Here is a 27,647-nt window from a genome sequence, read left to right on the forward strand (position 1 = left end):
GTGTGAGTGAAGCGTTCATACAAGTCAGGTGTTTGCGCCTATATTTCATAATATTTTAAATAAAAATGCTAGTATAGCCCACACGGACTTTGTAGTTGGCTTTTCATAACGGTGACAGTGTGGAAGACCTCGTGGCGCAACGGTAGCGCGTCTGACTCCAGATCAGAAGGTTGCGTGTTCAAATCACGTCGGGGTCATAACTTTTCAAAATCGTGACTCTCACACGTCATGAATAAATGCTAAGAAAATTCAACTACAACAGCAGCAAGGGAAGTCAAAGGGAAATCGATGTTTGGCTTGTCGGCGTTACATGTCTAACAATAACTTCATCTCGGAGTTCTCTACCCTCTGAGGTTGGTCTGCATAAGAGAGCAAGCAAGGCAAACAGTTTACAACAACAAACAGAGATGAACATGTAAATGGGTACACGGCGTTTATAAACAGGTAAAAGTGCTTTTCAGCTAAAAACAGTCAAGAACAACAAATACGGAGTTTTTTTTTAACAATAGCGGCATTTTTGTTAGCTCTTGATGTGAAGAAGCAGTCTGTTGAAGACTGGTTTAGCAGCTAGTCTACTGTACAGGGCTAGTCTGCAGGAGGGTTCAATCTGGCACAACACCCTGCACTTAAAAAAGATGAAGAACTGGGTCAAAACAGTTCTTATGAGGGACATATTCAGATTTAATGACAAGTCACCCAGCCCCAGACGTTAACTTTGTTACCATAAACTGTGTTTATCTAAGAGCAGGTCCTTCGGTGCTTAAGCATTGTCTCCCTTGGCACTGTTATTCATGAGAGAGCGCTAAATCTTTGAAGAAAAATGGTGTGTTTTACCTACAAAACAAAGCAAAAAAAAAAAAAAAACATTTCCCCTCGCTACCTCCATCTTTTTGTTCGACTTGTAGGTCTTGTTTAAATGTTCCATTCAGAAACTAGGCCCTTTTGTATGATCAGCGCAACACATTTGATTTCAGAGATCAAGTTACAATATGCTCTGACAGGCTTTGGAAAATCGCAAAAACAAAAATAAAAAATCCGCAAGTGTAACACAGCGAAAGGCAGCATTTATAATCCATGAAATCGCACTGCTAAGGCCACGCTAACACCATTCTCAGTGTTCATATGCCCGCCCCACAAACACAGCAATTAAAGGCTCGAGGCTTAATCCAAACAAGGCATGACAGGAAAAGATGTAATATTTCTAAGAGCCTGCAGATGGGGCTAATTCAGCTTTCAGAAACACGCAGAGCTGCAGGTTAAAGAATGCATTTCACTGTGAATCTGAAAGGCAAATTTTGTAAGAAAAACAAACATGCAAAAATGTTATTTATATGTGTTGCATCTTACAAAGGACAAGAGAGCTGTGCATGGTTAGTCTGAGGTTAATTTGTTTAAATGTTTTGCTGCATTAGTCATAGATGGGGTTTCAGTGTAGCCCTGAGCTACTAATGAACTAAAGGAAAGTGTAATTAGCCCCACTACTGGAGAAATAACACATGCCTCGGCATGCAACACACTCTGAGCATTAACAGGACTTGTATTAGGTGATGTTAGACAACACTGAGTGTGATTTAAATATCAAAACAGCAGTTTTTTTTATTAGAGTTGCATCAACATGCAAGTGAGGCAAAAGGCCAATGTCTAATAACTTTAAAACTGTATAGAGGAAAATTTAACTGCATAGTTTCATTGAGTAGATGCCCATATAGCCCAAAAGTTCCTGAGGGGATTTGAACAACACTGTTCTTCAGGCTTTACACTGTACTTTAAGTACAGACATTCTTTACTTAAGTAGAAGTACAGATACTTGGGTAAAAATACATAAATACACACACCCACACCTAAGCAGAAAAATAATTACAGTCAGGGGTTAAAGTGGGATTTGGCAGGCAGGGGAACCCTAAGATCTGTTGTAGTGGCTCAGCGTGAGAAAAAGAATCACAGCAGATTTTCTTTGTGTACAGGCTGTGATCGGCTGACCTGTGCTGCTACTCTGAGGTTTACTGCTGTTTATGGGTTTACACAACTGAATTCAACAAGATGTAAGTGGATCATTCACAAGCTAACTTCACTGATTTCAATCCGCTACACTGACAGTATACTGTTTATGCTCCCTTTGTACTAGACTGTATACAGTTAGTACAAAGGTGGAATTGAATGAATGACTACAAGCATTATCAGCTTAAATTTAAATTAATCTCTACAATATTTTATATATCCCAACTCTGACCACAATTACCACAGCTGCTATGCACCAGTCTAACATAGTGTTTTACAGTAAAGTCACCACAGTACAGCAAACTAACCTGTTTATCCTGCACAGCTGCAAAGGATTTTCATGCAACCTTTAAGCAACACCGAGTATACACCTTAGTTTGTTTTGAAGAATGTTTCACAATATGAAAAACTTCCCATCATATAACTTACATGTAAGTTTAGCTTTCCAATTGATGTCACTGAGCATCCTTACCTTTAAATATAACCTCTCTTTTTCTTCTCCTGTCCTGTCTTTCGTACGTCTTTTTCTTTTTCTTCATCTCTGAGTGAACTTCTTTCCAAAACAGCAGCTGGACCGTTAGCTAGCAGACACACTGTGCAACAGACTGCCACTGTAGTTTGCGTGGTTGCTGATGTTTGTTAAGCTGATAGAAATGTTTCATTTAAAATTACCTGCCACTTAAAAATCGTTACTCCCGTTATACTCGCTCCTCTTCTGCAGCAGTAGCTTGATGGTGAAGTACTGCGACTGCAACTTACGGATATCCGCAACAAAAACGCCATTCTGGATCATTCTGAACCACTTTAAACCTTGAACATTGCGTTATTTACTATATGTCTTGACTCTGTGTGCCCTTTGAGTTTGATAAGCCCTGCTGATGGTTACACCAATAGGATTGATGCATGCTCAATCGTCCAGGCTTTCTCCTAACTTATAAACAGTAAATTTGCATAATGACTGAAACTAGCACCACTGATGAAAATGGGCTGTGAGTTCGGTTTCTTGATGATTAATATGCAAATTGTCATGACCATTTATCAACAACCACTGATCAATGACAACTGATCAATGGCCATGAGTATGTTGTCAAACCAGCTTTGACAAATGTCCAGCTTCTTCTTGATATGATGTTCCTCTGCTTCCCTGTATCTGTGGGGATGGTGTTCACTCTGTGTTGTAGCGCCCTGACGACACCCTGTTTGTGCTCCAGTGGATGATGAGAGTCAGACCTTAAATACAGATCCGTATGTGATGGTTTACGATACACAATGACTTTTAAATGCTGATGGAAATCTCACCGTCTAAGAAGGCTAACCTGCCACTTTTCATATCCTCCCTGGTGAACTTGATGTGCTTGTCCACAGTCTTTTATGTATCATTGTTTCCTTCATTTAGGCTCCTATTTTCTGGGAAATAAAAAAGATCCCTTGCTTTAAACCTTAAGTAAGGAGACTGTTTTGAAAATGTAAGGAGTAGAAAGTACAGGTGTTTGTGTTAAACTGTAGGGTGTAAAAGTAAAAAGTTGCCAGAAAAGAAATAAAAGTACTGATACCTGAAAATTCAACCTAAGTACAGTTATTTGTACTTCACTACTTACCACCATGATTATTTACTGACATGCTGATACTTTCATCATGTCTTCGAGGACCTGTTTCACTCCAGCTACAGTGTGCTTTCTCTAATATCTGCCTTAAACATGGAAACTCAAGTGCCATGATCCCTCACTTTACTGCTCTTGGGCCTTCTCTGTTCTCACATCGAACATTTAAAATGAATGTTCATGTGAGATCCAGGGATGAATGATTTCCCCCTCTGAGCTTTTACTCCACTCTACAAGTTTAGCAATAACAGCGATGTCATTAATAGAGAATACATGTCATATTAGAATGTTTTGGTGAGTGTGGAGGAAGGATGTAGTAAATTCCACATGCATGAGCGGGCCTGTTTGATGTCATCTTGTGGTGGTGAGCGAATATGTCAGGACTCAGGTATGACCTCCGCTCCTGTGACCATGTCAGAGCACGCCTTGTGCCTGCTTTTATTTACGATGCCCCCTTTGTAGAAGGAAAGTCTGAAAATGTGTGAGTAAAGAATGTGGATTATCCTTGGTTCAGCAACCAATGGAAGTGTGGTGGTGGTGGTTTGTGTGTTTGGGATAAATGGACTCAGGATTCATCAGACTGTAGATTTTGAGTATGACTAGACTTCACTGTCTTCCAAACGTTTGCTGCACCACAGAGCATTGAAGCAGCAGCATGAATCATGTTAATCACACTATTTTTAGTGCTAGAAAAATATTTATGAACCCTGCTACCCTCCATACATATGCTTGTGTTACATTTCTTTCTGAATTGCTGTATATAATCATGTTTTCAGTTAGGCAGCAGGGAACAGCTGCTTCTGTGTGATGATTATCAGCAAGGAATATGAAACCCAGGGACAGCGCTGGGTTTTCCTGAGTGTCCTGCCCCCCTTCCTCCTGCATTCCTGATGTGCAGTGGACAAACTGCAAACCAGCCTCTGAACTTATCTTACTATGGCAGTTGAGGTAAGCAAATGAGCTTGATTAATGGGGGGAAGAACTGACATGCTCACTGATGTTCCCTGCAGCAATCTCTCATGCAGACAGTCACAGTGGATTTTACGGGCAAAACTTGATCTTCTTTCATATGTAAAGAAATGCAGCTGATATTGCATCAAATTCATTAAACAACAACAATGTGGGGCTGCAGGCACAAAATTTGCAATTTTGTATCCATGCTGTTAAGTGAGTTCCAATTTTTGTTGCTAGCTTGCTTGCCCCCACTGAACTCACACATCTGAGTCTTATCAATGCGCGCTTGAATAAAGAACTCAGTTTGCTTCATCAAACTGGTCCCAGTTTTATGTACTTGAATTTTTTTCTCCTACACCACTCTACACCACTAGATGGAGTATTTGTAGCATTTGTTAAAACGGAAGCGCATGGCAGAGCCCAGCTTGTCAAAGTATGTTCGCTTTAAGTTTTTTTGCATCTGTTTTGCAGTGTGTATGAACTTCACTGGAAGCTGAAGCTATTATTGGTTCTGTTCTGGTGTCAGACAAGTTTCCATTGCTCCAAAAAGTCAGAATAGAAACAGTTAAGGGATTGGTATTGCATGGATAGTACATGTCAACATGTCTAATCGTGGATTGATGAATAGGAAAAAAAATGCATGCAGCAGTGGGGTTAGACATGTGTGGTAAGACATCAAAGGAGAAACACTATTATAGCAACATATCAAAGCAGGTTTCAAACCCTGAAGTTCACTTTAGATCTTGCACCAATCACAGAATCATACAGTGTTAGGACAAAGGAGGTGGGGGGCAGATGCATCTCATGCAGCCGTGTTCATCGTGTGCACTCATTTGGACCACATTGGACCAGAAAGAGTAGGAGCTGCAGGGATAGAGAGGAGCGCCGCAGAAAGGTTGCAGCTATTATCAGTGAATTGGGTCATACTTTCTATCCAGCCTTGGGCTGATTTTTCTCATCCTGCACTGCAGGTCAATAATTTATTACATTAATATATTCTTTGCAATCAGCATAGTCAAATACAAATGAGACTTTGTTCTATGCAACTCTGTCTGATAACATTCTGCCTTTCATTTTGCATTATTTATTAAAAATGAAATTCAGCATCCATCACCACATTCATCAGATCAAAGCGCGGTAATGCACGAGCACTGCTTACTCCAATATGACTGCCCTCCAAGCTTGAGCCCACAGGAGGCCATTGGCTTGCGGTGACTCCCACACTCGTGGATCTCAGTTCGATATTACCCACAGGAATGGCCTGTAGGATAGTCAGAACATCTGTACTTAAATATTTCTAGCATGAAAAGTGAATCCAAAATAAACCTTGGCGCATGCCTTAAACAACACAAATTTACCTGGAAAACTACCCAAGGCCTCCAGACCCCCGCCGCCCCCCTTCAGAGTTTGTATGGAGCCCACAGGTCATTTTTTTTTTACCCTGTTACCCTCTAGTGACTTAATCCAGCCCTGCCCCCCATCGTTTCAAAGACCACAGCATTATAACTACTGATCACATGGGGGGGGGGGGGGGGGGGAGCGGGTTGAACCGTTTAAGTTGTATTTTAGTTATACTGATTACTCCCCACTGTGATAACAGGTCAGAAAAAATGCGGGTTTTGTTGGATAAAATGTTCCATTACCCTATCAGTCCTCACCACTCTCTGCTGATAACCACCTGCCAGCGCAAGTTTTTATTTAGTTTTTCAAATTTATGTATTATATGATAAGAACGCAGGGAAATGTAAAGTGAACTGAGATGGATCAGCCCGCGCTGGGAACATTCTTCGTGCCTGCTCTGACATGTGGGCGCACACGCAGTGTCGGTTGTCAGCTGTCCAGTTGTGCGCTCTCGCTGGAGAGGCTTTTTCTGCTGGGAACTTTCTGTAAGTGAGTCAACACCGCACAGGGAGGACGCCACCCAGCCCTGCCGCTGGATCTTATGCTGGGCTTCTCTCTTCTCCTTCGAGGACGCAGGGCACAAAGACGAATCCGCTTGGGTCGACAGGCTGGGGGTTTCGGTGTTTTCTGCTCCCACGCAGCGCCGGGGATGGTTATTGTCGCTTTGACGCGGCTTTTTCCTCTTTGGAATTAACGCGGCGGAGGAAAAAAAGGGAAAGAAATGAAAGTGACGGTGTGCTTCGGGAGGACCCGGGTGGTCGTTCCGTGTGGAGATGGGAATGTAAAAGTCCAGAGTCTTATCGAACAAGCGGCCATGAGGTACAAAAAGGCGATCGCAAAGGTAAGTCCCCGGCAACACACACCTCAGCCCCGGGGTGATTTCTGTAAACGCTCCGCGGAGCAGCGCGCCGAGTCCACACTGAAGCCTCAACATGGCGCTTTTTTTCGGGAAAGAGGGAAAGAGACAGCGGAGAACCCCAGGGGCCCCCGATGCATGGGGTATGGGAGTCCAGGGGTGCACAAACGAGGGGGGAGGGGGGCGTTTCATTGTTATCAAAGGTGTGTTGCTTGTGTGTATATGCTTTTTAGTCTCCACCAAAAAGTTGGGACACTGAAAGTGTTCAGGTTTGCGCAGTAGAGGCGGAAAAGTGTGCAAAAGTGCACGGAGTTCAAACCGGATCAGCCAGCAGTGAAGGAGGGTAACTGTCAAATGCATGTGTGCAGCCTGGTGTAAGAACACACACACACACACTTATATCACAGTTAGGCTGCTTCACTGTAATGTAAGAGTCTAGACAATATAGGTGCATCCTTAATCTAGTTTAATGTCTTCATAATAAAGAGCAGAGCTTGTTGGCTTTATGAGAGCTCGTCCAACTACATGTTTAAAGAAAGGCCTTCATGTGTTGAATGATGGAACACATGGCTGTGTGAAGCCCCTGTGCCAAACAGGAATGAGCACACTGATTGTTTTTCCCTTCTGTGGGTTTCAAGTGGCCGAGCTTTAAAGCCCATTAAATGACTAATGAATGAATTAGAGTTTGGTACTGTTGCCATGGCTAGCAGTGACAGCACTTTCTCCTCTTTGCCAGTGGGTGCTATTACAATTGGAGTCACGTTAACACTGGAGCAGGATGGAATACCTTGGCAAAACCATGCAGTTTTTTCCCCTTCTTCCAGTGTTCCTGTTTTCTGTTCTTGGAGAGAAGACATTACAGCTAAGCTTTAGCCAGGCTTACAGTGGTGGCTTGGATAGAACAATCAGCATAATCCCAGTGCTTCGTTTACAGCCTCTCCGATCACCTTCTTGGTGACAGATAAAACACTAAAACACTGCTCAAATTTAGCTGCAGATTTTTCCCGCTGTAGGCAAACGTGGATGATATGGGTCAACATTTACTCACATGAAGATCACTTCCTTCTTAGACACACACCAGCAATCACACGTACATACCCACACACACATGCGTTCACTCCTCTGTTTACCAGTGCTTGATGGTTTTCCATGGTTCAGCAGAATGGAGGCGACTGCTTCATTGATCCATGCAGCTGTGCTGTAAACGTAGAAGTGTGCATTCCCTGTGGAGATCACTTGGCTTCGGCTCAACATAAACTACTGTGCCATGCGCCAGAAGACCTTTGGACTACAGGAAGGCAAAATGACACATAGAGCAGCTGAAAGCAATGCATGAATGCCCAACCCTTGAACCATAAGTTTGTTTGGCTTGTTTGTTTTTAGTAGCTACCCTTAAGGTTTCTTGGCATGCAGACATTATAATGTCATTTTTATCCGAGTCATAAAATCTTAGTTTATTATGCATAAAATACATTTTTGACAGACTGAGCTTTTTGATAATTTGATTGAGCTTTAACAGGGAGAGCCGAGAACCTGATGTTTCAGATGCCAAATGCCTGCTCTCACGGAAACATATCAACAAAGTGATCCAGGAAAGTATGGCAGGTGTTTAATCTGATGGCTCATAAAAAGGATCTAAAGCAGGGTAGAGGTTCCTCGGACAACTTCGCCTACTTCCAGGACACATGGAGGAGAGGAGGAAGCCTGAAAAGGTCAAAAACCCAGCAACACTTGGGCCTATAAAGAAAATCTTGATTGCCTAATAAATGACGCCTAGTAACAGTTTGAGGCTTTCACTGTCATAAACTCTTCCGTGCTTTGACATACTCAAAGAAGATCCAAAAGTTTTGGCATTCTGGTGTGATTTCTTAATGGTGTGCTATAGATTCATATTCCACTCTTACGCTGGGGTCCACTTGGTTCTGAGCGATCAGATGCAATCACATGGCGAGCGTGAGGCTCTGCTTGGCTGCAGATTTATTGTTTTATGGCACAGTCTCGTCACGGAGGCTCTACAATGCACCAGTTATGCATGTGCCCTTCAAGCGGACTTGAAACTCAAACATGAATGACTTCGTGTCCGGGGTGTCCACAGCTGTCTGTGTCTGCAGCAGAGTAGAATCTCAACCACAGGTCACTTTCACTGCTGTGACTTATTCATTTGGTTCTCACCCTTGGAAACAATTATGCACTTTTTGCCATTTAATCTTGTTGTTCACAGTGGATCAGTCAGTTATGGCAGCTGCCATCCGATGAGCCTATATTTTAAAGTTGCTCTGACTCCACTTACCTTCTGCCTGACCGTAATGTCCTTATTTAACTCTTTTATACGTGAACCATTTTCAATTCTAATGGCTTTTTTTGCAAGCAGTGCTTAACTTGCCCTGATAATGCTGTGCTCTTTTCATCTTTGCGCTTACATTTATGTGTTCGAGGTTCGCCATTAGCTGTATTAAAGTCAGTCAGACAGACAGTCAGACAGCATCACATGCTGTACTGGCATACCTGATCTTCTCCAGAGACTCTTGAAGGCTTTGTCACAGGCTCAGTGGGACCTGAAAGAGCAGACTCCCACTCAAGCACCATTAACTTTAGAGTCAATCTGGTCTACATTATGCACAGCCTTGAAGGGTTCATGCTAAATGGTATTTTGGGCTTCTCTTCCCGCTTTTCTCTTTTCAAGCTGTTATTTTTAGTACTAGTAATATTGGTGTATTCACCAAAATTTTAGTCAGCTAAGCAGGAGCAATATGAGGGTTTTATTTTGCGGACTACCCACTGGAACACAAAACCCTGCATGGATGTGACAGAGAGGTCCGGCGCTCAATGCTTCCTCTTGTACTCTGGTTTCACCCGTATCTGCTACAGCATCGTACATTTAAATAAATGACTACTGGATCCATAGGTTGTGGCTCTAAATCTTTGAAGAACTGAATTATTTAATCCTACTTGTCTGTAATGCCTGCCCTAAATGTGTTGTAAAGCCTCGTAAGCTCATAATGACTCTTTATTTTTCCCCAAATTACGCAAATGCAGACTTGAGGCATGTTGCAGCATAGCCAAATTGTTTAAATACACCAAAGAAGAAGATGAAGAAGAAGAAGTAGGAATGTCCTTACAGGCAAAACAACATTGCAGATTTTCATATTATGCTTTTAGCTTTAATATACATTATATCTGCAGCATAAGATAATATCATCATATAATAACACTGTGTATGAATCTACTGTAGAAACCTTGGAACTCATACTTACACTCAAATCAGTGATCTTGCATTGTTCAGAGAATCTTTAGTTGTTGTGAGCTGCTGACTGTCTTGATTACCATGTGGATGCAAAATAACAGTCCTTCCCATGCCCTGATAGGGAAGAAATATTCAGGTTCTCATGCTGACTGTGTTCTCCCCATGCTTTGAGCTGCTCTAAAATACAGGCTTTGTGAGAACAACACTAGAATTTGGCAAGGTTAAATCATCTGTTTTCAACAAGGTTCTGAAAGTTCAGCCAGAAGAAAACGCTGGCGAAAGGTCACACATTCTGCTTGACATTTTGCTTACACAGGCTTTTACGTGAGCAGCTGTCATAGGGGGAGAGGCGGGCACGCCCTAGACAGGTCGGCAGTCTATCGCGGGACTCCTGGCTTTATATTTGACAGTGAGAGCAGTCATCGTAGTTGTAAGAAGACACATTTGTTTATCAGAGTCTGTCAAGCAAATGTTAAAGCTACATCTTGTTTGCTACATCAGATTCACCTGGCTCTTCTGGGAATTGTTTGCTGTTAGTAAAAGTTCTGCATAGCTTTATAATCCTCATCTGCTCTCAGGTAAGGGGCTAATATTACCCTGCGCTGGGGCAGCTGTGCAGGAAGAAGCCACAGCGGGAAAGTGGGAAGTGTCTTTGAAAGGGTTGTCAGTGCCTGTTACTCACTTCATTCAGTGATTACGTAATAGAGAGAAGCTGCAGTCTGTGAATAGGATTATGGAAGTTAGTTGAAACTTGCTCGGGGGGGGGCTTCATCTCGTGAGTTGACTGGAGAAGGCCGGCCAGGATGATGGGATGCAATGTGATGGCTTGTAACTGAGTACAAGAAGTTCTATGGTTCAGCTGTGGTCAGGAGGCAGCGCTTGAATTCTACCACAGCAGGGAACAGAGTAGCACACTAAAAAAGTGTGGCCTCACTAACCTTTCATCCTCTTTTTTTTGTATTCTCTTCTGGCTTTTCTTGAGTTTCCTTTTTGTTTTTCATCTTTTCTTGGATCCCAGTTTCTCTTTTGTCTCTTTCTCTCTCTCAAGCTGGTCAACACAGTGTCATTTTCCAGCTGACTGAGGACTGTCCCTGCTTCCATACTCAGTCTTGACAGCCACTGTTAGCTACCAGTCTTTGAGTAAAACAGTCACAATCCAAATGTTGGTTTGCCCAGTTGTCCAGAAAGTGCAGGAAGGGCTGAATATCTTATCCGTCTGCTGAGATCTAAAGGAGTGATTTGTATTGTCTTTAAGAGAAATCACAATGCAGTTAAAATCAGCTGCAGTAAAACGACATGTCATAGCACAGAAAGGAGATTACTGGGTGGAAAGGCCTGTAATTTTACATGGGGCCTGGTAACAGCATGTTGTATGTAGTGGTGACAGCAAGTGCAGTAATTAAGAGTCTTAAAATTAGGAGTTGCTATGGAAATCAGTCGGTGTAAAAAAAAAATTAAAAAAAATTAAAATGCAGAAATATTCTATTACAGCCCTGCTGTGCAGTTGGTTGCACTTGTACAACAGTTGGGACTGTGAAGCTGCACATTTATCCTGAATGTGTGCAAACAACTTTGCAGCCTTGTTTTTATGGCCAATATTTTTGACTATCAAATTCAGGCAGTTGACCTGGTAACAATCATAAAACCGGCAAGAAGTCTTGCTTAAATCGGAGGACCGATGGAGCATCAGGACGCAAGATATCGAGTGTCCACTAATAGTGGGTCTCAGACCTCCGATAGTCTGCGTGAGCATGTGTAAGCAAATATCAGATATGATGACTGTATTAAAACTGCAAAGGAGTTCAGTTTGATTTGGAGAATCCTTATTTATGTGTTAATGCTCTGTTGGATAACACAGCCAACATAGCACAACACAAATGTTCCCTGTGCCATGCAAGGACCAGCACTGTATTCTACACATTTATGCAGCTTTGGATATGGTTAGATTTTAAGTAGAATTTGAGACTAGTGATTCAATGACTGTCTGGCAAGTTTCCCTGCTTGTGTGGACGGCATCAAGGACAATGACACCACACTCCGGGACGTTTTATCTAACCCAAACAATGCCTCTGTTCAGGGTCAAGATAAGCAGACATTAGGGCTTTCCTGCTGAGGAGAACGCCTCTCAGGTGTACACACAGGTGCTGATATGTATGCACGTGGTAAGGGGGTTGAGTGCATGCATGCAAAGCCAACAGAGAGCAAAACATTTGTAACCTGGGAAGCTGAATTTAAAGCCATTAGCTTATGTGTTTCAGACAAAGCCGGGCGGAATTCCTGGCAATAACTGCGTAACGCAGCAATGAAAGCGGGCTATGTTTTCAAGCCACGCCAAGCCATTGGATGACTTCTTTTCCAGCTTCATATATCCTGTGTTAGCTCATTCAATGTGAAGGTTAGCTTCTGTTGTAGTTTTACAGGTTTTTTTGCTATGTTTGCTATGTTTTTTTGCTATGTTTATTCACTGTCCTTGGAGCTAAACAACATGAATTCTTTTTGGTTTATTCTCACCTCTGTTTAGATTTACAACAGTGTGACTGAGCCAAAATATTAAACACCAACTAGCTTTCCTTCTCGCAGCCGGAGCTAAAAATAAAATTGCCCAACAGGAGGAAAATGACATGCACAGTGGCCCGAGTGTTGTTTCTGGGCTGCCACGAGGAGTCAGCTTAACCAGAAAAAAACAAATAAGTTGACACCACAGTCAGAATCCAGGCATCGGGGTTGAACCGTTCGCTGCCGTGTGAGCAGCACAGATGCACATATGGGCCTATGTACCACTCTCAGCTAGGCAGCCGATGAATTCATCTTTATCTCTACTGATAACATTAATGCAAACTGGCAAGAAAAATGGATGATCAGAAGGAAAAGGGAAAAAGAGCAAAGAGAAGAAAAACGAGAAGACTCTTGCCCACAGGGTCAGACATCAGTGAAAAACACGCTAAATCGCACACTTTCCTCTTTTTGTTTTGTGTGTCACTCCTGCAGAGGCTTGTCTAAATAAATACCTTTTTTGCACAGTGAAAGTATTAATATGAGATCTCAAACAGAGATATAATGTGATACAAAAACATAGATTAACCCAGTTTATTCTGTTAATTGAAAAGCTGGCTTCAGCTCCATCATGAAGGTGACACACTGTGCACAATAAAAATAACTGATCAGTAACTGATGGTTTAGTGAGCTTAATAAAATCATGTATGTGACTGTGAAATTGTGCATATTGGGCACTTTCATTTTAATAAAAATGTTCTGTTCTTGTTTAAGTAGGATTTGAATATAACATTTGTACATGTTACTTGAGTTATTTTACACTGTCTTGTACGGTGGCCTGAGTGTTCAAATGCACTGCATCTTAAAAACATGCTAGCAAACAGAAGAATGCTTTAAAAGCACAGAAAACACAATTGAAGTTGAATATAACACAATGGGACTACAAAACCCCCCCAACACATCTGAAGAAGGAACCCAAACCCAGAAAGCATCTAAATGTTGATCTAAATACTTGGCTGTAGGTCTGCAGGTGGGGCAGGTCATCTGGAAGGTTGGTCGTGCGATCCCTGGTTCCTCCCATGATTGTCACATAGAAAGTTTTTAGGTGAAAAACAAAATGCTTGTCTGAGTGGCATGTTGTATGAAGTCCTTTAAGTGCTCAAGTAGAGAAGCGCTATAGAAGAACAACCAACAACTTACACAATATGAAATCAATTCTTATTCTCGCACGGTGCCACTGTTCCATCCGGTAGAGCAGACGGTGTGTGCACAATAGCCTAAAACTTGAGCCCAGTCTGCTCTCACTGTTAGGTACGGCCCTGCTAGCTTGTGTTTTCCACAGCCTTATGATGGTGGGGAGTTACTGTTTGTTATCTTAGCCTGCTAGTTTAGATAATCCAGTTAAACATTAGCCTGAACTGTTAGAAGCAGGAAACTAGAACCATCCCACTGCATGACTCAAAAGAAAACCCTGGACCCTTCGACCCCTACAGTGAGGACATCTGGTGGTTCTGGACCTCTGAGGTTTTCATATATTTCTGTGTCTATTCAAAGGGAACCTGTGCTACAACATATTTAGCTGTCCTGGCACAGATTATGTGGTCAACTGACAGAATAGTGTAAGTCGGTGATGTTTAACTGTGGAGTTTAACAGCTGCTCTAAGTAATGGATTAAAAACTCTGCATTTTTCATGGGTGTTGTTTTATCTATCTCACTAGGGGTCTTGCACACATTAAAGAGGACGCATCTTAAAACTTTGACCCCGACGTGATTTGAACACGCAACCTTCTGATCTGGAGTCAGACGCGCTACCGTTGCGCCACGAGGTCCTGAATGCACTCTGACCAACCTACCTTCATGATCCTGCTCTCTCAGTCTCTCTCCCTTTCTCTGCCCTTCCATAAATGGAGCATTTTATCCAGTACTTAATGATGCCCTGACAATAGCTTACGCGTGATTAGATGCCATAATTTGATCTTTGCGATCTTTAATCAGTCGTTCTATTGCATCACATATTCTCTGTCTCGCTTCTGCGTGTCCTGCCGCTCCTCTCGTCGTCTAGTTCCATATTCACCTGACACACTTCCATTTGTTATCGCAGATTAGTCACCAGAAGATAATAGGGCTGCTCTGGGAAAGCTTACCATTAAGCTCCTTTCATGTTGTAATTCTGCTGATCTAACTGGTAGCTAAACGGCGATGTTGGGGAGTCAAAGGAATGAGCTTCGTGGCAGACGGCTGAAACACAGTAGAACATGTGGAATTAGTAGCGGTCTTTTGTTAACCAGAACCCTCCTGTAGCTTGTGGTTTTAGCAAAGCCATCCTCTGACGTCCTCTTTCATTAACCAAGTAATTTCCTTTACCCTTTACTTTATGTTTTTTTCTTTGTCTTCTCTTTTCTTTTTTTTGTTCAGTACATGAAAATATTCTGTCTTTTACTCTGTTTTGTCAGGCAAGTCGATGCAGGAATGTTGGTAGAGTTCAACAAAATCAAATCAAGCTTTTCCAGAAATGTCAAAACACCATCACGCAGTTCTGATGTCGTGCAGGGGCCCGGTATATAACAGAAAAGATTAACACATCATTCAGCTGCCGTTCTGGTCGGAGGATGGACTGCTTAACCTCTGTTTGGGCTATTTTTAAATGGAAAACTTGAGCAAGGTGACAAGCTGTTGAATTAAATGTATTTTAGGCAGAAAGGCCAGATATTATGTTTGCCAGTCCTGCTCAGATGGAAAAATCCCTTCAGCTTTCACAGAGTATCCTTAAAGGCTGCTTTGACAGCTTCCCATTGTTTACTCTTTGCACGTCTTGACACGGAGGTTCCTTTTTTCCCCCTTCTAAAACACACACATGACGTTTCCATATAGGCTGCCGTGCCTCCGCTTCAGAGTCAAGAGATGCTCCTAAATCAAGCTCTTGCAGCTTTTAAAGATTCCACTTATAGTTATACAATCATTTCTTAGAGGCAGAGCTGCTCTGAAGGCAGAAATAATCTCTTTGGTTGACTTAAACTTAAAGCAGCCAAGGAAACATAGCTCTGTAGACGGGCACAATGGAACAGTTTGAAAAATGTGAATATAAAACGGATTTAGGAGGTCAGTTTGGGTAAAGACGTCTGCTTAGAGGAAAGAAGAAACAAACGGAGCAACCAGCCTGTTAAAATGTTTCCAGTCGACTCTAGTTTCAGATGTTCAGGGCAGTGATTGGTTGTTGATGTGATTTACTTGACTGAATGAGTGGCTCACCCTGCCCTGGCTGGTGGGATGAACTGAACGTAAAGCTGACCGCAGGGTCAAGTAAGTCAAGTGGTCTCCATTAGCAGCTCATTAACAGCTTTGGTGTGGAGAACCATGCTTATCCATAAAAAACTTTCAAAGCTTACATTTAAGGGCAGAAAGTAAATCTGTGGATTTATTACATTCACAGTTTTGGAATTTTGGTATTTCCTTTTGTTTTGGGTACAGTAGCCATCTGAAGAATGTCTATCTTGTTTTTCTAATCAAACGTCTCCGTGAGATGACAATTCCTGCCTCAAGCTGGATTCAGCTATGAGCAAGTTGTTGCAAAGGCCAAATATGCAGTTTGTGGTGTTTCGACATGCAGACCATGCCTGCCCTTCTTGGGTGTGATCCACTGTTTTGTCAACAACTTATGGCCATGATTGCAGTTACAGAGCTGTGTTGGAGCACACAGTCGAGAAATTAACAAATGCGCCTCCGAAAGTGTGACAGCTGATAAATGTTTTGAGAAGTTTGATTTTTTATAAACGTACAACCTGAAAAAAAACATATTCATATTATAATGTAACATGTAGTGTGTAGAGCTATGAAATTGAGAGATTTATTACTTTTTTCTGGCGTTACTCTCAATCCTTAAAAAAAAAAGTCATTCAAGTTCAGAAGCCTTATTAAATTTAAAACCTGACTCATATTTAAATTACACAAGAATACTCTGATGAAGCACATTTTAAAAAGCACTTATACTGATTTATTATTGAATTATCGTAGTATAACATGCTAGCAATTGTAATATGCTAGCAAACACAGTTTATTTTATTTGTAGAACATGAGCAAGAACATGAATGTCCAACTACACATGGCAATTTAAAGGATTTTATTAACATCTTTGCTTGCTAATTTACCTTTGGAATGAACTAATACTTGAATTTATAGAACGTTTCTGTTCTTACTGTCAAGTCAGTATGCTTTAAACTGCAAGCTGTATGTAACCCTACATTCAGTAGAGTGCTGTTTTCTAGACGCAAAACTTTGTCTACCGGAGACTGCCAAATTAGAGTCACTAATTAACCTAGCATGCATGTCTTTGGACTGGAGGAGGAAGCCATGCTACCAGCCAGGCGGTACAAAAAAAGGACCTAGCTACAGTGGTGTCATCCATGTCCTGCTTTGAAGCTTCAAAATTAATTATTTCACCATCATTAGCTTGGTTTCACAAAACCAGATGAGGCAGGTCTGACTTGGAAACTACTTGCCCATTGGCTTCTGACTTGTTATTAAGTTAGTGAATCTGCATTCCACAGATAATCTTGCATGTTGAAATATAGTGTGACCAGTATTTACCAAAGAGACTTAATTATTTGTTCATTATGGCCTGAAATAAGCTACTGAGGCCACAAACTAATCAGGAAGGCCTTTACAGAGGTCAAGTCCAGAAACCCATTTCCCTGTAGACTTCTACAGGACTGGAAGACTTCATGCAATCACAGCTACAGCCACATGGAGACCTTCAGGTAAAACACGGGCTTAATTCATTTCCACATTGGCTTTATTTTTCTAACCTGGAAGCTACGTCCTTGTGTTTTACTGTCTATAGAAGCAATGCAGGCGCATGGAGAACATACAAATTCTACACAAAAAGATCCATCTCAGGGTCCAAGCAAACAATCCATCAACATAATTTGTTCTTAATTAACTGTTTGTTACTCTGGATATACAAAGTGGTAGTTTTTCAATAGAAAAATCTTGAAAAATGTACAAATCATGAAGAGTACCAGGTGGGTTCCCTATGTAAACATATTCGTATTTAATAATACTAAGCCCTGGGGATGATTGCAGAGTTTATGACTCTCTGGCAGAATGACAGCCTTTGTGTGAAAACACAGAATCAAAACTTAATTGCTAATTGATTTATATAGTTTAAATTTTTTTAAAGCTTACACTGACTTGACTGAGCTGTGTTAGATTTTGAAAGTGATTCATATGCAGCATCAAAGTTATCATGTGGCTTTGTCTGTCATTGGCTTTTAATCCCACTAAGGCACTCTGGGTCTTTCAACCCTCAAGCACTCCACAAAGTCTTCTCTTTTAGTGGATAACACAAATAAACATGGTCATGTAATGTTAGCAGCTGAACTAAGCTTTAATCAATACCGGGAGCACTCAGAGTTTTGATGATTGAGTGTTGGCTCAATGCAAACATTAAATACCTTTAGTTGGTACTTATAATGGATCTATTCCTGGTTTATAGGGTTTAGAAACTTTTAGCAGGGTGACACTCACATTTTCCTAACAACTGAATCTGTCTGTGTTGCTGAAACTGAAGCGAAATCCTCACGGTTTGTGCTCCTATACCGTACTATTGCAAGATCTGAGATTGAAATAATACAATCCAATAGTACTGCCTTGTATTTTAATTGGCTGGGCCTTGGTAACGCAGTGACTGTGTGATATTATTTGGTCTTAATTCTACATTTATGTTGTACTATTCTACAAATTAGCATAATGACTGAAGCAACATCATTTATATAACTGGGTTGGCTTCTGGACTTTTAAGTATTCGTTATTCATTCAGTATTCATCAACCAAAGCTTAACTTTTCATGCTATTGACATCACCGGCCCCTAACCTGATTACTGTAGTGATACCTAAAAAGCTCTTTCAAACTACACCTTTACTGATCAACCATAACCAGAATGTGAACTTGAACTCTTTCCCAGTGAACTGGAATTAAATTTGTTGCTCAATTAAATTATTTTTTGGTGTTGAACGGTGCAGACACCTCCATTTCCTTTGCCAAATAAGTGAATAATCTTTTCTTCATTCAAATACAATCTTTATTTTCCATTAAACTGGATTATTCCAAAACACCTGCAAACAATTGCATATAAGTGTCTGATAGTAATAGGATATGGAATTCACACAACACGTATCATTCACCTGTGAATGCCAATGTGAAATTTTGTTTTGCACTACACCTCATATAAATTCTGGGAGAAATACCTCACGTGTCACTGCTTATACATTAAAATGACTGGCTTTTTATCTGTTTGTGTCAATTTTTCCAAGCCTCTACCCACCAAGATTCTCTCTCAAACATCCAGGCAGAGCTGTGAAATGAAATCGGCATGCTCAGGGCTACGGGAGAAAAATAAATCCTAGATGTTAGAAGGGATTAGATGCTGGCAGGACTGTGAGATATTGCATGCATTTGCAGTGACTTATTTTGAATCAAGAATTGCCTTATGAAATGGGCGATAGGAAAAGTTGGCTGCTCTGCTAAAGTGGGTTTCTCTCTTTGTGAAGTTAATGAATGCAAGGGAAAAAGGTTTTGGCAGGTTGGTGTGCTGGAGCTTAAAGTCTTATAATTCAAAGTTAGCACTTCTCTTGTTGGGAATTCACTCTTGTGTGTTATGCAGGGATTCAAGAGGTTCTGTTAGGGGAAATATAGTAGTTGGGAGTTTAGAGTGGCTTAACTCTGATGAAGACTTCAAAATAAATTATGACTCTGAACAGAGTCCCAAAAAGAAGTCTCTCTCTGGTGTGTTCCCATTCTGGAACATCTAAAGTGTATATACGAGGAATGTTGAGTGGATCCTCTGCTGACCCTCTGCTTCTAATAAGCTGTTTTATTACAATACCACAGAGCACGTATGACCTTGTATGCCATACAGTGTGTGACCTTGTGCCTTCAATATTCGTCTCCTTTGGAGAAGGTGAACTTGCCCTTAATTGTGCGGCTGCGCCCCAAGGCGACCAAGTTCTTCATGAGAAAAATGATTCAGAGATGAGTCAGTCTTTTTATCACATTGAATACGATGTCTTGGTTTTAATTGATAGAGAGAAGCAATAACTTGGTTGCTGGTTGTCAGACATCAAATGAAAGCCAGATTATAGTTTTATATAGGCACTATGTTTTGCTGGCACAAACAAAGACTGCAGCGTGCTTTGACAGATCATAGATACAAGAGATTTTGAGTGGTTTGATTGATGTTGTTGGCTGTTACTTTTATACTCATCTATTTTGGCAGGATTGAAGCCAGAGGGGCTACAAAAACGAATGCCTCTGTTTTTTTTTTATCCCTGAGGTAAATTCCTACATGCAATCCAATTAACTGGATTCCTTTTATCATATTAAAAAAATTATAATTGCTGGTAGTACTTTCACGCTCCGTGTACTGTAAATAGTCAGACAGAAACAAAGGTGTATTTTACAAGATCATCCCAAAGCAAAAGGCTGCACTGTTATGAGTAGCCTGGTTATGGTTATGCACATTTTCAGCTTAGACACTGTGCTTCTGCAGATGAGTTGTAAATTCAGCTCGTCTGCTTTTGATGGCCAGCATGAGGTCTTTGCTCGGAGAACGTCGCTGATGAATATGTAAAGTTGTGGATTTATCTGTGCAGAGTAATTTCCTGCCCAGACATTTTTTCTGGTTACAGAACATGTTGTGGGATGATTAGTCTTGGACCATGAAATGGGGTCATTCGGTACAGGCTGAGGAAGTGCGGCTGAAAGACATGGGAACTATTTAAGAGTGAAATCAGGGTCAGTCCTACTGTTTTCATGTGTTTGTCTTGACCTTTCGATTGCTCATGGAACAGTGACCAATTTTCCCAGTGAAAATCTAGTGTTGAGCTTATTTATGATAACTGAAGGATGTTTCTGTAGGATGCTGACTCATGTCAACAATGAGTAGGAAAGACACTTAAGATCCTGACTGTGTTGTCGTACACTGATAACAGATGAGTTTCGGCTTGTCCGGGTTGTCAGGCTAGGAGCATGCTAAGTTCCCACTGACAGGCCAACGGACTCACACCCTGTGATTAGGGATCAGTAATCATCTGAGGGAAGGAGACGGCCTGCAAATAGCATCCGCTGTCTGCAAACAGATCCTCACATTCTCCAAAAACACTACAGTTTAAGAGAAATCGAGTGGGAGGACGGCTACTGCAGAGAGTTGTAGGAGTGCTGCTTCTGAATTCTAAAAACGTCTATCAGGTCAATAAGGTTTTGAATTTGTCTCTATTAAAATGGTGATCTAGTTGTGCTGTGGTAACATTTTTTCACTTTAATCAACATTCATGACTTAAATATGCAATCAAAAACTGTCAAGTATGCTTTTAGTTTCCATTTATTGATTTCTTTTGTCTCGTTCCTGGAGATCTCGTTGGCGTTTTTCCCTCCTCGTTGCTATTAAAGGCAGCGACTGTACACAACCCCAGGAGGAGGCTGACTGGCAGTAGGTGTTGGGTATCTTAGATCACGTTACACCTGAGGGTTTGCTAAGTGGTGTATAACTGACAGAACAAGGCCTCTGGCTTGTTTGTGTTTCTAACATATTTGTGTGCTACTGAATTTGAATGCTGTTTTATAGTAAGGCTATGGCAGTAACCTCAGTGAAACTCTTTCTTACAAATTAATGTTTGTTTTTACTCCGGCATGTGTTGATGACATCCTAGAGAGAGTCGAGTGTGCGTACGTGTGTTGTTGTGTATGTGTTGTGAGGTTTAAGTGAATGATCTGGTTTAGCCAGTTTCTCACTGTCAACCAAACAGATTTCCCAGGAACCCACCACTTTGTAAATGAGGATCTCTCATCTGCAGTTTTCCCAAGAAAAATTCCAACCTGCCTATTCTGGTTGATACTTGTCTATTTTTGTTTTTTGGGTTTTTTGTTTTTTTGGCTAAAACTAAGAAAAATCTAGATGAGCTAAAAAAGCTTTGCCTATATGTTGATGTTTATAACAGTGATGGACTTTTTTTATACTGCATCAGTCCTGTGCTATTGCTAGCTTATTTTAAGATTTTAAATTTGAAGTCCTGATCAGAAATCACTCAGACAGAAAAAGGAAGACGTGGAATCAATAAAAAAATATTTTGCTTTATTGGATACTACCTGGATCTCACCTTGTGGATCAGTGTTGTTTATGGTATCTGCACTGACTGTTCCATCTTTTTAGCCCTGCGCTCTTCACTTTTACTGCCACCAATCAGAGATGCACATGTGCTCTAAAGTCAGGCCAGAACAATGCCATTTCACCCCCACCAGTGGCTCTTCTCTAACACCAAGCCTTCAACTGTGGTGGTCCTAAGCAAGATTGATGGCGGTGTCGTCCATCACTCTGGACATTAATGAGCGCAGCTTCAGTGAAAGCACTGGGTGGAGGAGGAGGAGCAAAGGAGTTGTAGTCAATCACAGACAGAGATGCAGCGCCACTTGCATCACCTTTCACATTGCAGACTGTGCCAACTATGATGTGGTTCAAAGTTGGCTGGCGCCCATCCTTACACTTGTGCCGCTTTTGCTTTCGGTTGGTCTGAAGTCAACTTGTGTTATGACATGGCATCACAGAGACAATACGACAGAACGAGAAAAATATGAACTGACAGTTGAATAAAATGAAGGGAAACTAGCTACAGGAAAAAAAATTCATGGCCTATTTGGAAAAATCGGTTATCTTCGCATGTGAAGTTTTGAGTTGGTTTGGGGTCATCTTTAGCTAAATGACACCACGTTGTCATGGAAACGCCAAGAGAATGAGATGTGTTGAGGTTAATTTGAGGTACAGTCTTGTTTCAAGCATCTGCAAGTCTTCGGATTACCTCGAGTTGATGGGCGCACTGCATTTGTGTCTACGCGTGTGAACATTTCTACATTCCCCAACGTAATTGTGTCCTCAAGTCTTTCATCGATAAACACGTAGCTCATTAGATTTAACCTTGAAGGCAAAGCCCGGAGTGCTTTCTCTCAGCATCTCCTTTGTTCCCTCTCAACTGCTTCTCCTCCCTTTCCATCCTCTTGTCTTCTTTCCTTACCACCACCACCTTTCTCTTTTCCTTTGTCCTCTTTTTACACTCTCCCTATTCCCTTTCCTTGTGTGTACTGCCTTCTCCACACTTTGCCTTTTTGTAGTCTCTGCTTTTTGTTTTGTTCTTGTTTGGGGTTTTTTTTCGCCTCATTTCTTTCTCATGTCTTTCATTTTTGTCGCGGTTCACGGTCAAAAAGTTTGTCTTTCAAGAGGTGGCTACTTGCACAACATCCAAGTAATCATGATGAATTACAAGATGCAGTTAACGCTCCAATTCATGCTCATTATCTGATTTTAAGTTGAGAACACATCAGACATTTGAAGAGATAAAAGCAAAACAGATAATGGTGGATCGTGTCGAGACATGATAATAAAGTGGTGCAACGACAGGGTTTGAAGAGTGCATATTTAGTCTATTAGGAGACTGAAGAAATTAGACGAGAGAGACAGACTAGGTAGTAAAAAGGAAGGAGGAGCGGTGGCGTGATAGTTGAGACATGACACACACTATATTGTTCATTGCTTCATTTCTTTCTGCTTATTTATTATTTATATAATGTACTTATTATTTTCCAGCTTCTGCTCCTGTGGCACGACGATCGAACTCATGCGAGCGAGCCATTTCTGCGCTGTACTGATTCCCATGCACACTCCCTCGTTATGCTTCGCTCTTCACAGGCACTTCATTGGTTGTGGTTGCATGTCCTAAAAGTTAAGCGTAATGTAGTTACGCTTATGTCTGTTGCCAGGAGAATGGTAACATGGGAAAATCAGAAAATTATAAGGTAGAGAAAAAAGGGTAGCACATTGTGTTTTTAAGGTTAGGGATTTCCCTCTACTACTTCTTCTTCTTCTTCTTTTTTTAACACTTTGTTACACAGAGTTTGGGCAGAGGAAAGTTTTATATCATTTCTTTGTGTTGACAGCTATTGGCTTTTGAGTAGGAAGCCAGGATCTTTGCTGACAACATATGCATGCATACTTGCTCCTACACAAAAATGTGTTTTGTTGATGTTGGACATTTGTTGGATGTCGTGAATCTGAAGGGCAGCTTTCAGACTGCATTCTAGTGCTGAGGTGCAATTACCCTGACTGCTAACAAAACAGGAAACTTAACTTAGTATTGACAACATGATAACTAGTATTACACAACGGCACTAGGGGAGTACTGATAGTTTCTGTGAGCCAAGTGTCTCCGTGAGCCTTTGGCTTTAAATGCTGCTCACGCTGCCAAGCTTTGAAGACAGTGAACAGAAAAATGGTTGAGCAGCCATGTTTGTTTTCTCTTAGCCTTGATACATCAAAATACAGAAGTGGACTGCGTTCATCTGGTGTCATATGTTCACACGCCGAAAGAAAGTGAAACCGGATCGAATTTGGTATTCGTGACATGTTGGCTCTGTTGCAGATTTGTCAGATCTTTGTCAGGATTAGAACTTAATCGCCTCCACCAAGGAGGTTATGTTTTTGGTAGCGTTTGGGTGCGTGTAATACAGTCTGTCAACACAAACAGCTCAAAAGGTTGAATTCTGATAAAAGTTGTCGAGTGGGATCATGTTAACAATCCATTAAAATTCGTCTTAGGTCCACCAAGGTCTTCAAGGTCAACTTAATGGTTTATTGGTTAAAAACTGACAAAAAGCCTTATAACTTAGAAACTATGATGCTGTGCTGTGTATTGTCAACATATAGAAAGTACAGTATAAAGATTTAAAGTTTGTCACATTTGACCTCTGACCTCTCCTTCAGGGTCCATAGATGATAATGCTATATAGAGCTCTTTAAAACTATGTTTCCCACTGTCACTTTGTATTGACAGCATATAGGGAATAATAATCCGAATGTCACGTTACTTTGGACCTCTGACCTCTTCTTCAAGGCCAAATAAGATCACTTTCATCAAATGTCTTCTGACTTTAAAACAGTGATTAAAATGTTCTGCCTTTGTTTGTATTGGCAACGTGGATTTTATTATGTTTTTGTTATGCACATTACAGGAACAGCTTATAACACTTTAAATACATATCCTAGTATGGGTGTGAATGAGTGTAATTGTTCTAGAAAACAAAATAAACATGTGATCCAAAACTTATTTTACACTTTGCTGCACTACAAATATCTTAAAGTAGGTTTTTTTTTAAAAAAAACAGAACAAAGTAAACAACATTGAATATATGGAAAATACAACAATATCTCTTATCTAAATACGTTCTCTATAAACTCATCTCTTTCTGTATAAAGCAGTGAAGACTGTATGGTAGGCATCATCAAAGTGACACAGAGATTAATGCAAAAGTGCATGTGCTAAGTAAGCTTTTGTCTGGATGCAAGTAATGAAAGATTAAAATACACTGCTTAATGTTTACAACAGAAATGGAAGCATTCATTATCACACCACAATGGCTAACACTGTAGTAGACGAGTGTTTAGTGGTTTTATTTTTTAAAAAGTGAAAACGGTAAGTATTGTATCACATCAATGGACGTGCTGATAGTGTTCGGTATTAGTCAGGCAAGTCCATGTTCTTTTAAATGTATCGGATAAAAGAGAGGAGCTTAGTCATGTTAAAACCCTGGTGTGGAGCTTTGATCTCTGCAGATGCTTCTTTGCACTAACCTCACCACAGTATAGTATGATCATCCCGCCTTTTGAAGCTACCGCTGCAAACACATCACCGCACATTTTTCAGAACCTCTTACATCTGTCAGTTTGATTTTGGATTGAACATCGCATCAGCTAGTTGGTGCAATTTTCTCTGCAGGGGAAGTTTGAGTGGGGTTTCACACTGTATCAGTGTGTTTGTTTTCATAAAAACGCCAAGCCATTGCTCCTAGCCAAAGAGGCAAAACTCATGATTAATGAAAGAGCTACAGCTTTCAGTCTGAAACTACGGCAGGAGCATGAAGCTCCCATGTTTCAACATAACACCCTGCACATCGGATATGTAACCCATTTTATTTCCAGGTTCATGCAGTACTTAACCTCTTCTCCACCTCTCGTGTGCTTTTCTGTCCATCTGAACTATTGAACACTTCCTCTGTCCTTGATCTGTTTCCTTTCTGCCTTCTCACTTTCTCTCCTAGGTCTGACTGATGTTACCTCTTTTCAGCCTCGAGTGCCTTTCCTTTGTGTTGACTGCTTCCTGTGCCTCTTCAGTGAGAGTTCCCCCAACTGCAAAGTACAAATCTTCCATCACTTACTGGAATTTGAATCTTTGAAAATCCTGACATTCTGGATAATTTCCCCGCTTGTTTGTGATGCTTTGGCTTGATTTCATTCATCTAGAAAAAAGATTTCTAGATAAATAAAAACTTTTACACTTGTGAATCTTTTATTTTTGATGATTCTGTAACAGCTCCCACTGTCAGCTTTGAGATTTTGAACTTACTAGTCATCAATCATTACCCTGAAGAAATCCAGTCTAGTAACAGCAGAAGAAAGTATTTTTAAACACCACCTTTTTAAAAAAAAAAAAAAAAAAAAAAAATAGAAAAAAAAATAGAAAAAAGATTTCAAAATATGTCTAGTTCAAGACATCATGACTGTCCTAATAATGTACTGCTCTGTAGACTTTACATAATGTGTTCTGGCTGTATGAAAAGAAATGAGGCTCAGGTAAAAGCAATATCTCAGCCACAGTCGATGATTTTTGTCATTTATATTAACTGATATGAGTTTATGTCCATGGGCTCTATCTCTGTGCTTGTTTTCACCTCAGAAAATCTATAAGCTTCTTTCTTTCTTCATTGCTCGCCTGCATTACCCCCTTCTATAAATCGGTTTCTTTTAAAAGTTTCCGGCATGTTTTTTTTTTAAATTTCTTTTAGTCTTTCTTAAACTTACACTACTTACTTTCAGGCTTATAACTATGACAAACCCACACAACTTCCACCTTTCTTTGTTAGTTTTGGTCCAATCAGTCACTTTTTATCGACCACAAATGCACACTGTTAAAGAGCAGAGCTTTGTTTGACAACTGGCAGGACATTAATAGAATGTACAAGAATACTTGAAGCCCTGCTCCTTACAAATCCATAAACACATCTGGATTTTCTTTTTCCTTTTTCTCTTTAGGCAGCTCTTTGGTTCTTTGTTAACTTCTTCTGGATTTTGGTGTTTTGCTATACTGTGTACTCTCTATAGCTCAGACTGTCAGATGTTAAGGTTTGTGTACTTTGGGTGTTTGCCACAGTGATCCTTTAGAAAGTGCTTTTCATGAGCTTTCTCTGTCTTTGCCCTTTTTCCTGTGTCTGAAGCTACAGTGTTACTGTTGAATAAATGCATTTTATTGTGTTAAAATACTGCAGCTTGGGCTTTGTTTATATTAACAGGATTTTTCATGCTCAGAAAGGGGCTTTTAGGGGGGTGACTATACATGTAAGCACAATGATCTGTCTTTACTGTGTGCATGTCTCTGCAGTTTCCTGTTATTTCTGACAATTCGATAAAAAAAATAAATAAAAAAGCAGTTTGTGTTTGAATAAATGAAATTTCAGCAAAAAAAAGCTGGTTAAAATATTTGTATTAAAATCTTGGGGATTTTCCACATCGTCTTTGGTAGATGCTTCATTCGAAATAATATATTTTCAATTGCACTGATAGAAGACGCTGAATAAATAGTCTTTTTAGTTTAGGGGAAAAACATGTTCCAAAATATCTTAGAGCCAGAGTTGTCTGTTGGTGAGCTTTTATTTTCTGAGATGATATTGGCCGACCTCAGATATATTCAAATATTTGTTTATTTTAATTTTTATGAACATGAAGCAGAAAATAATGCTTGAGGAAATTTACTTCTTACTTCTAGGCTGGACTGTTGCAAGTCATTATTATCAGTTTGTTCTAAAAACTCCCTGAAAAGCCTTCGTTTGATCTGAAATGCTCCAGTTAGGATACTGAGAGGAACTACAAGCAGAGAGCATATTTCTCCCATACTGACTTCTCTTCATTGGCTCCTTGTGAATTTAAAATCCCCCTCCGCACATACAAGTTCTTGAATAATCAGGATCCATCTTTTATTAAACACCTCATAGTACCATATCACCCCAAC

The 27,647-nt window shown here is 40.6% G+C and overlaps 1 protein-coding gene and 2 non-coding genes across 3 annotated transcripts in view; 2 read left to right on the top strand and 1 right to left on the bottom strand.

Moving 5' to 3' along the window:
* Positions 1-125: 125 nt before the first annotated feature.
* Positions 126-197, top strand: trnaw-cca (transfer RNA tryptophan (anticodon CCA)). The gene has a single exon. It is a non-coding gene; the product is annotated as a tRNA-Trp (tRNA).
* A 6,220-nt stretch (positions 198-6,417) lies between these two features.
* LOC134634773 (partitioning defective 3 homolog) overlaps positions 6,418-27,647 on the top strand; it is a 351,935-nt gene continuing 330,705 nt past the window's right edge. Inside the window, exon 1 of the mRNA XM_063484142.1 lies at positions 6,418-6,795. Coding sequence (XP_063340212.1) covers positions 6,676-6,795 — 120 coding nt within the window. The 5' untranslated portion in view covers positions 6,418-6,675. The remainder of the gene's footprint in view (positions 6,796-27,647) is intronic.
* trnaw-cca (transfer RNA tryptophan (anticodon CCA)) lies at positions 14,306-14,377 on the bottom strand. The gene has a single exon. It is a non-coding gene; the product is annotated as a tRNA-Trp (tRNA).

This window comes from Pelmatolapia mariae, linkage group LG9 (genome assembly GCF_036321145.2).
Source record: "Pelmatolapia mariae isolate MD_Pm_ZW linkage group LG9, Pm_UMD_F_2, whole genome shotgun sequence".
NCBI classification, from domain to species: Eukaryota; Metazoa; Chordata; class Actinopteri; order Cichliformes; family Cichlidae; genus Pelmatolapia; species Pelmatolapia mariae.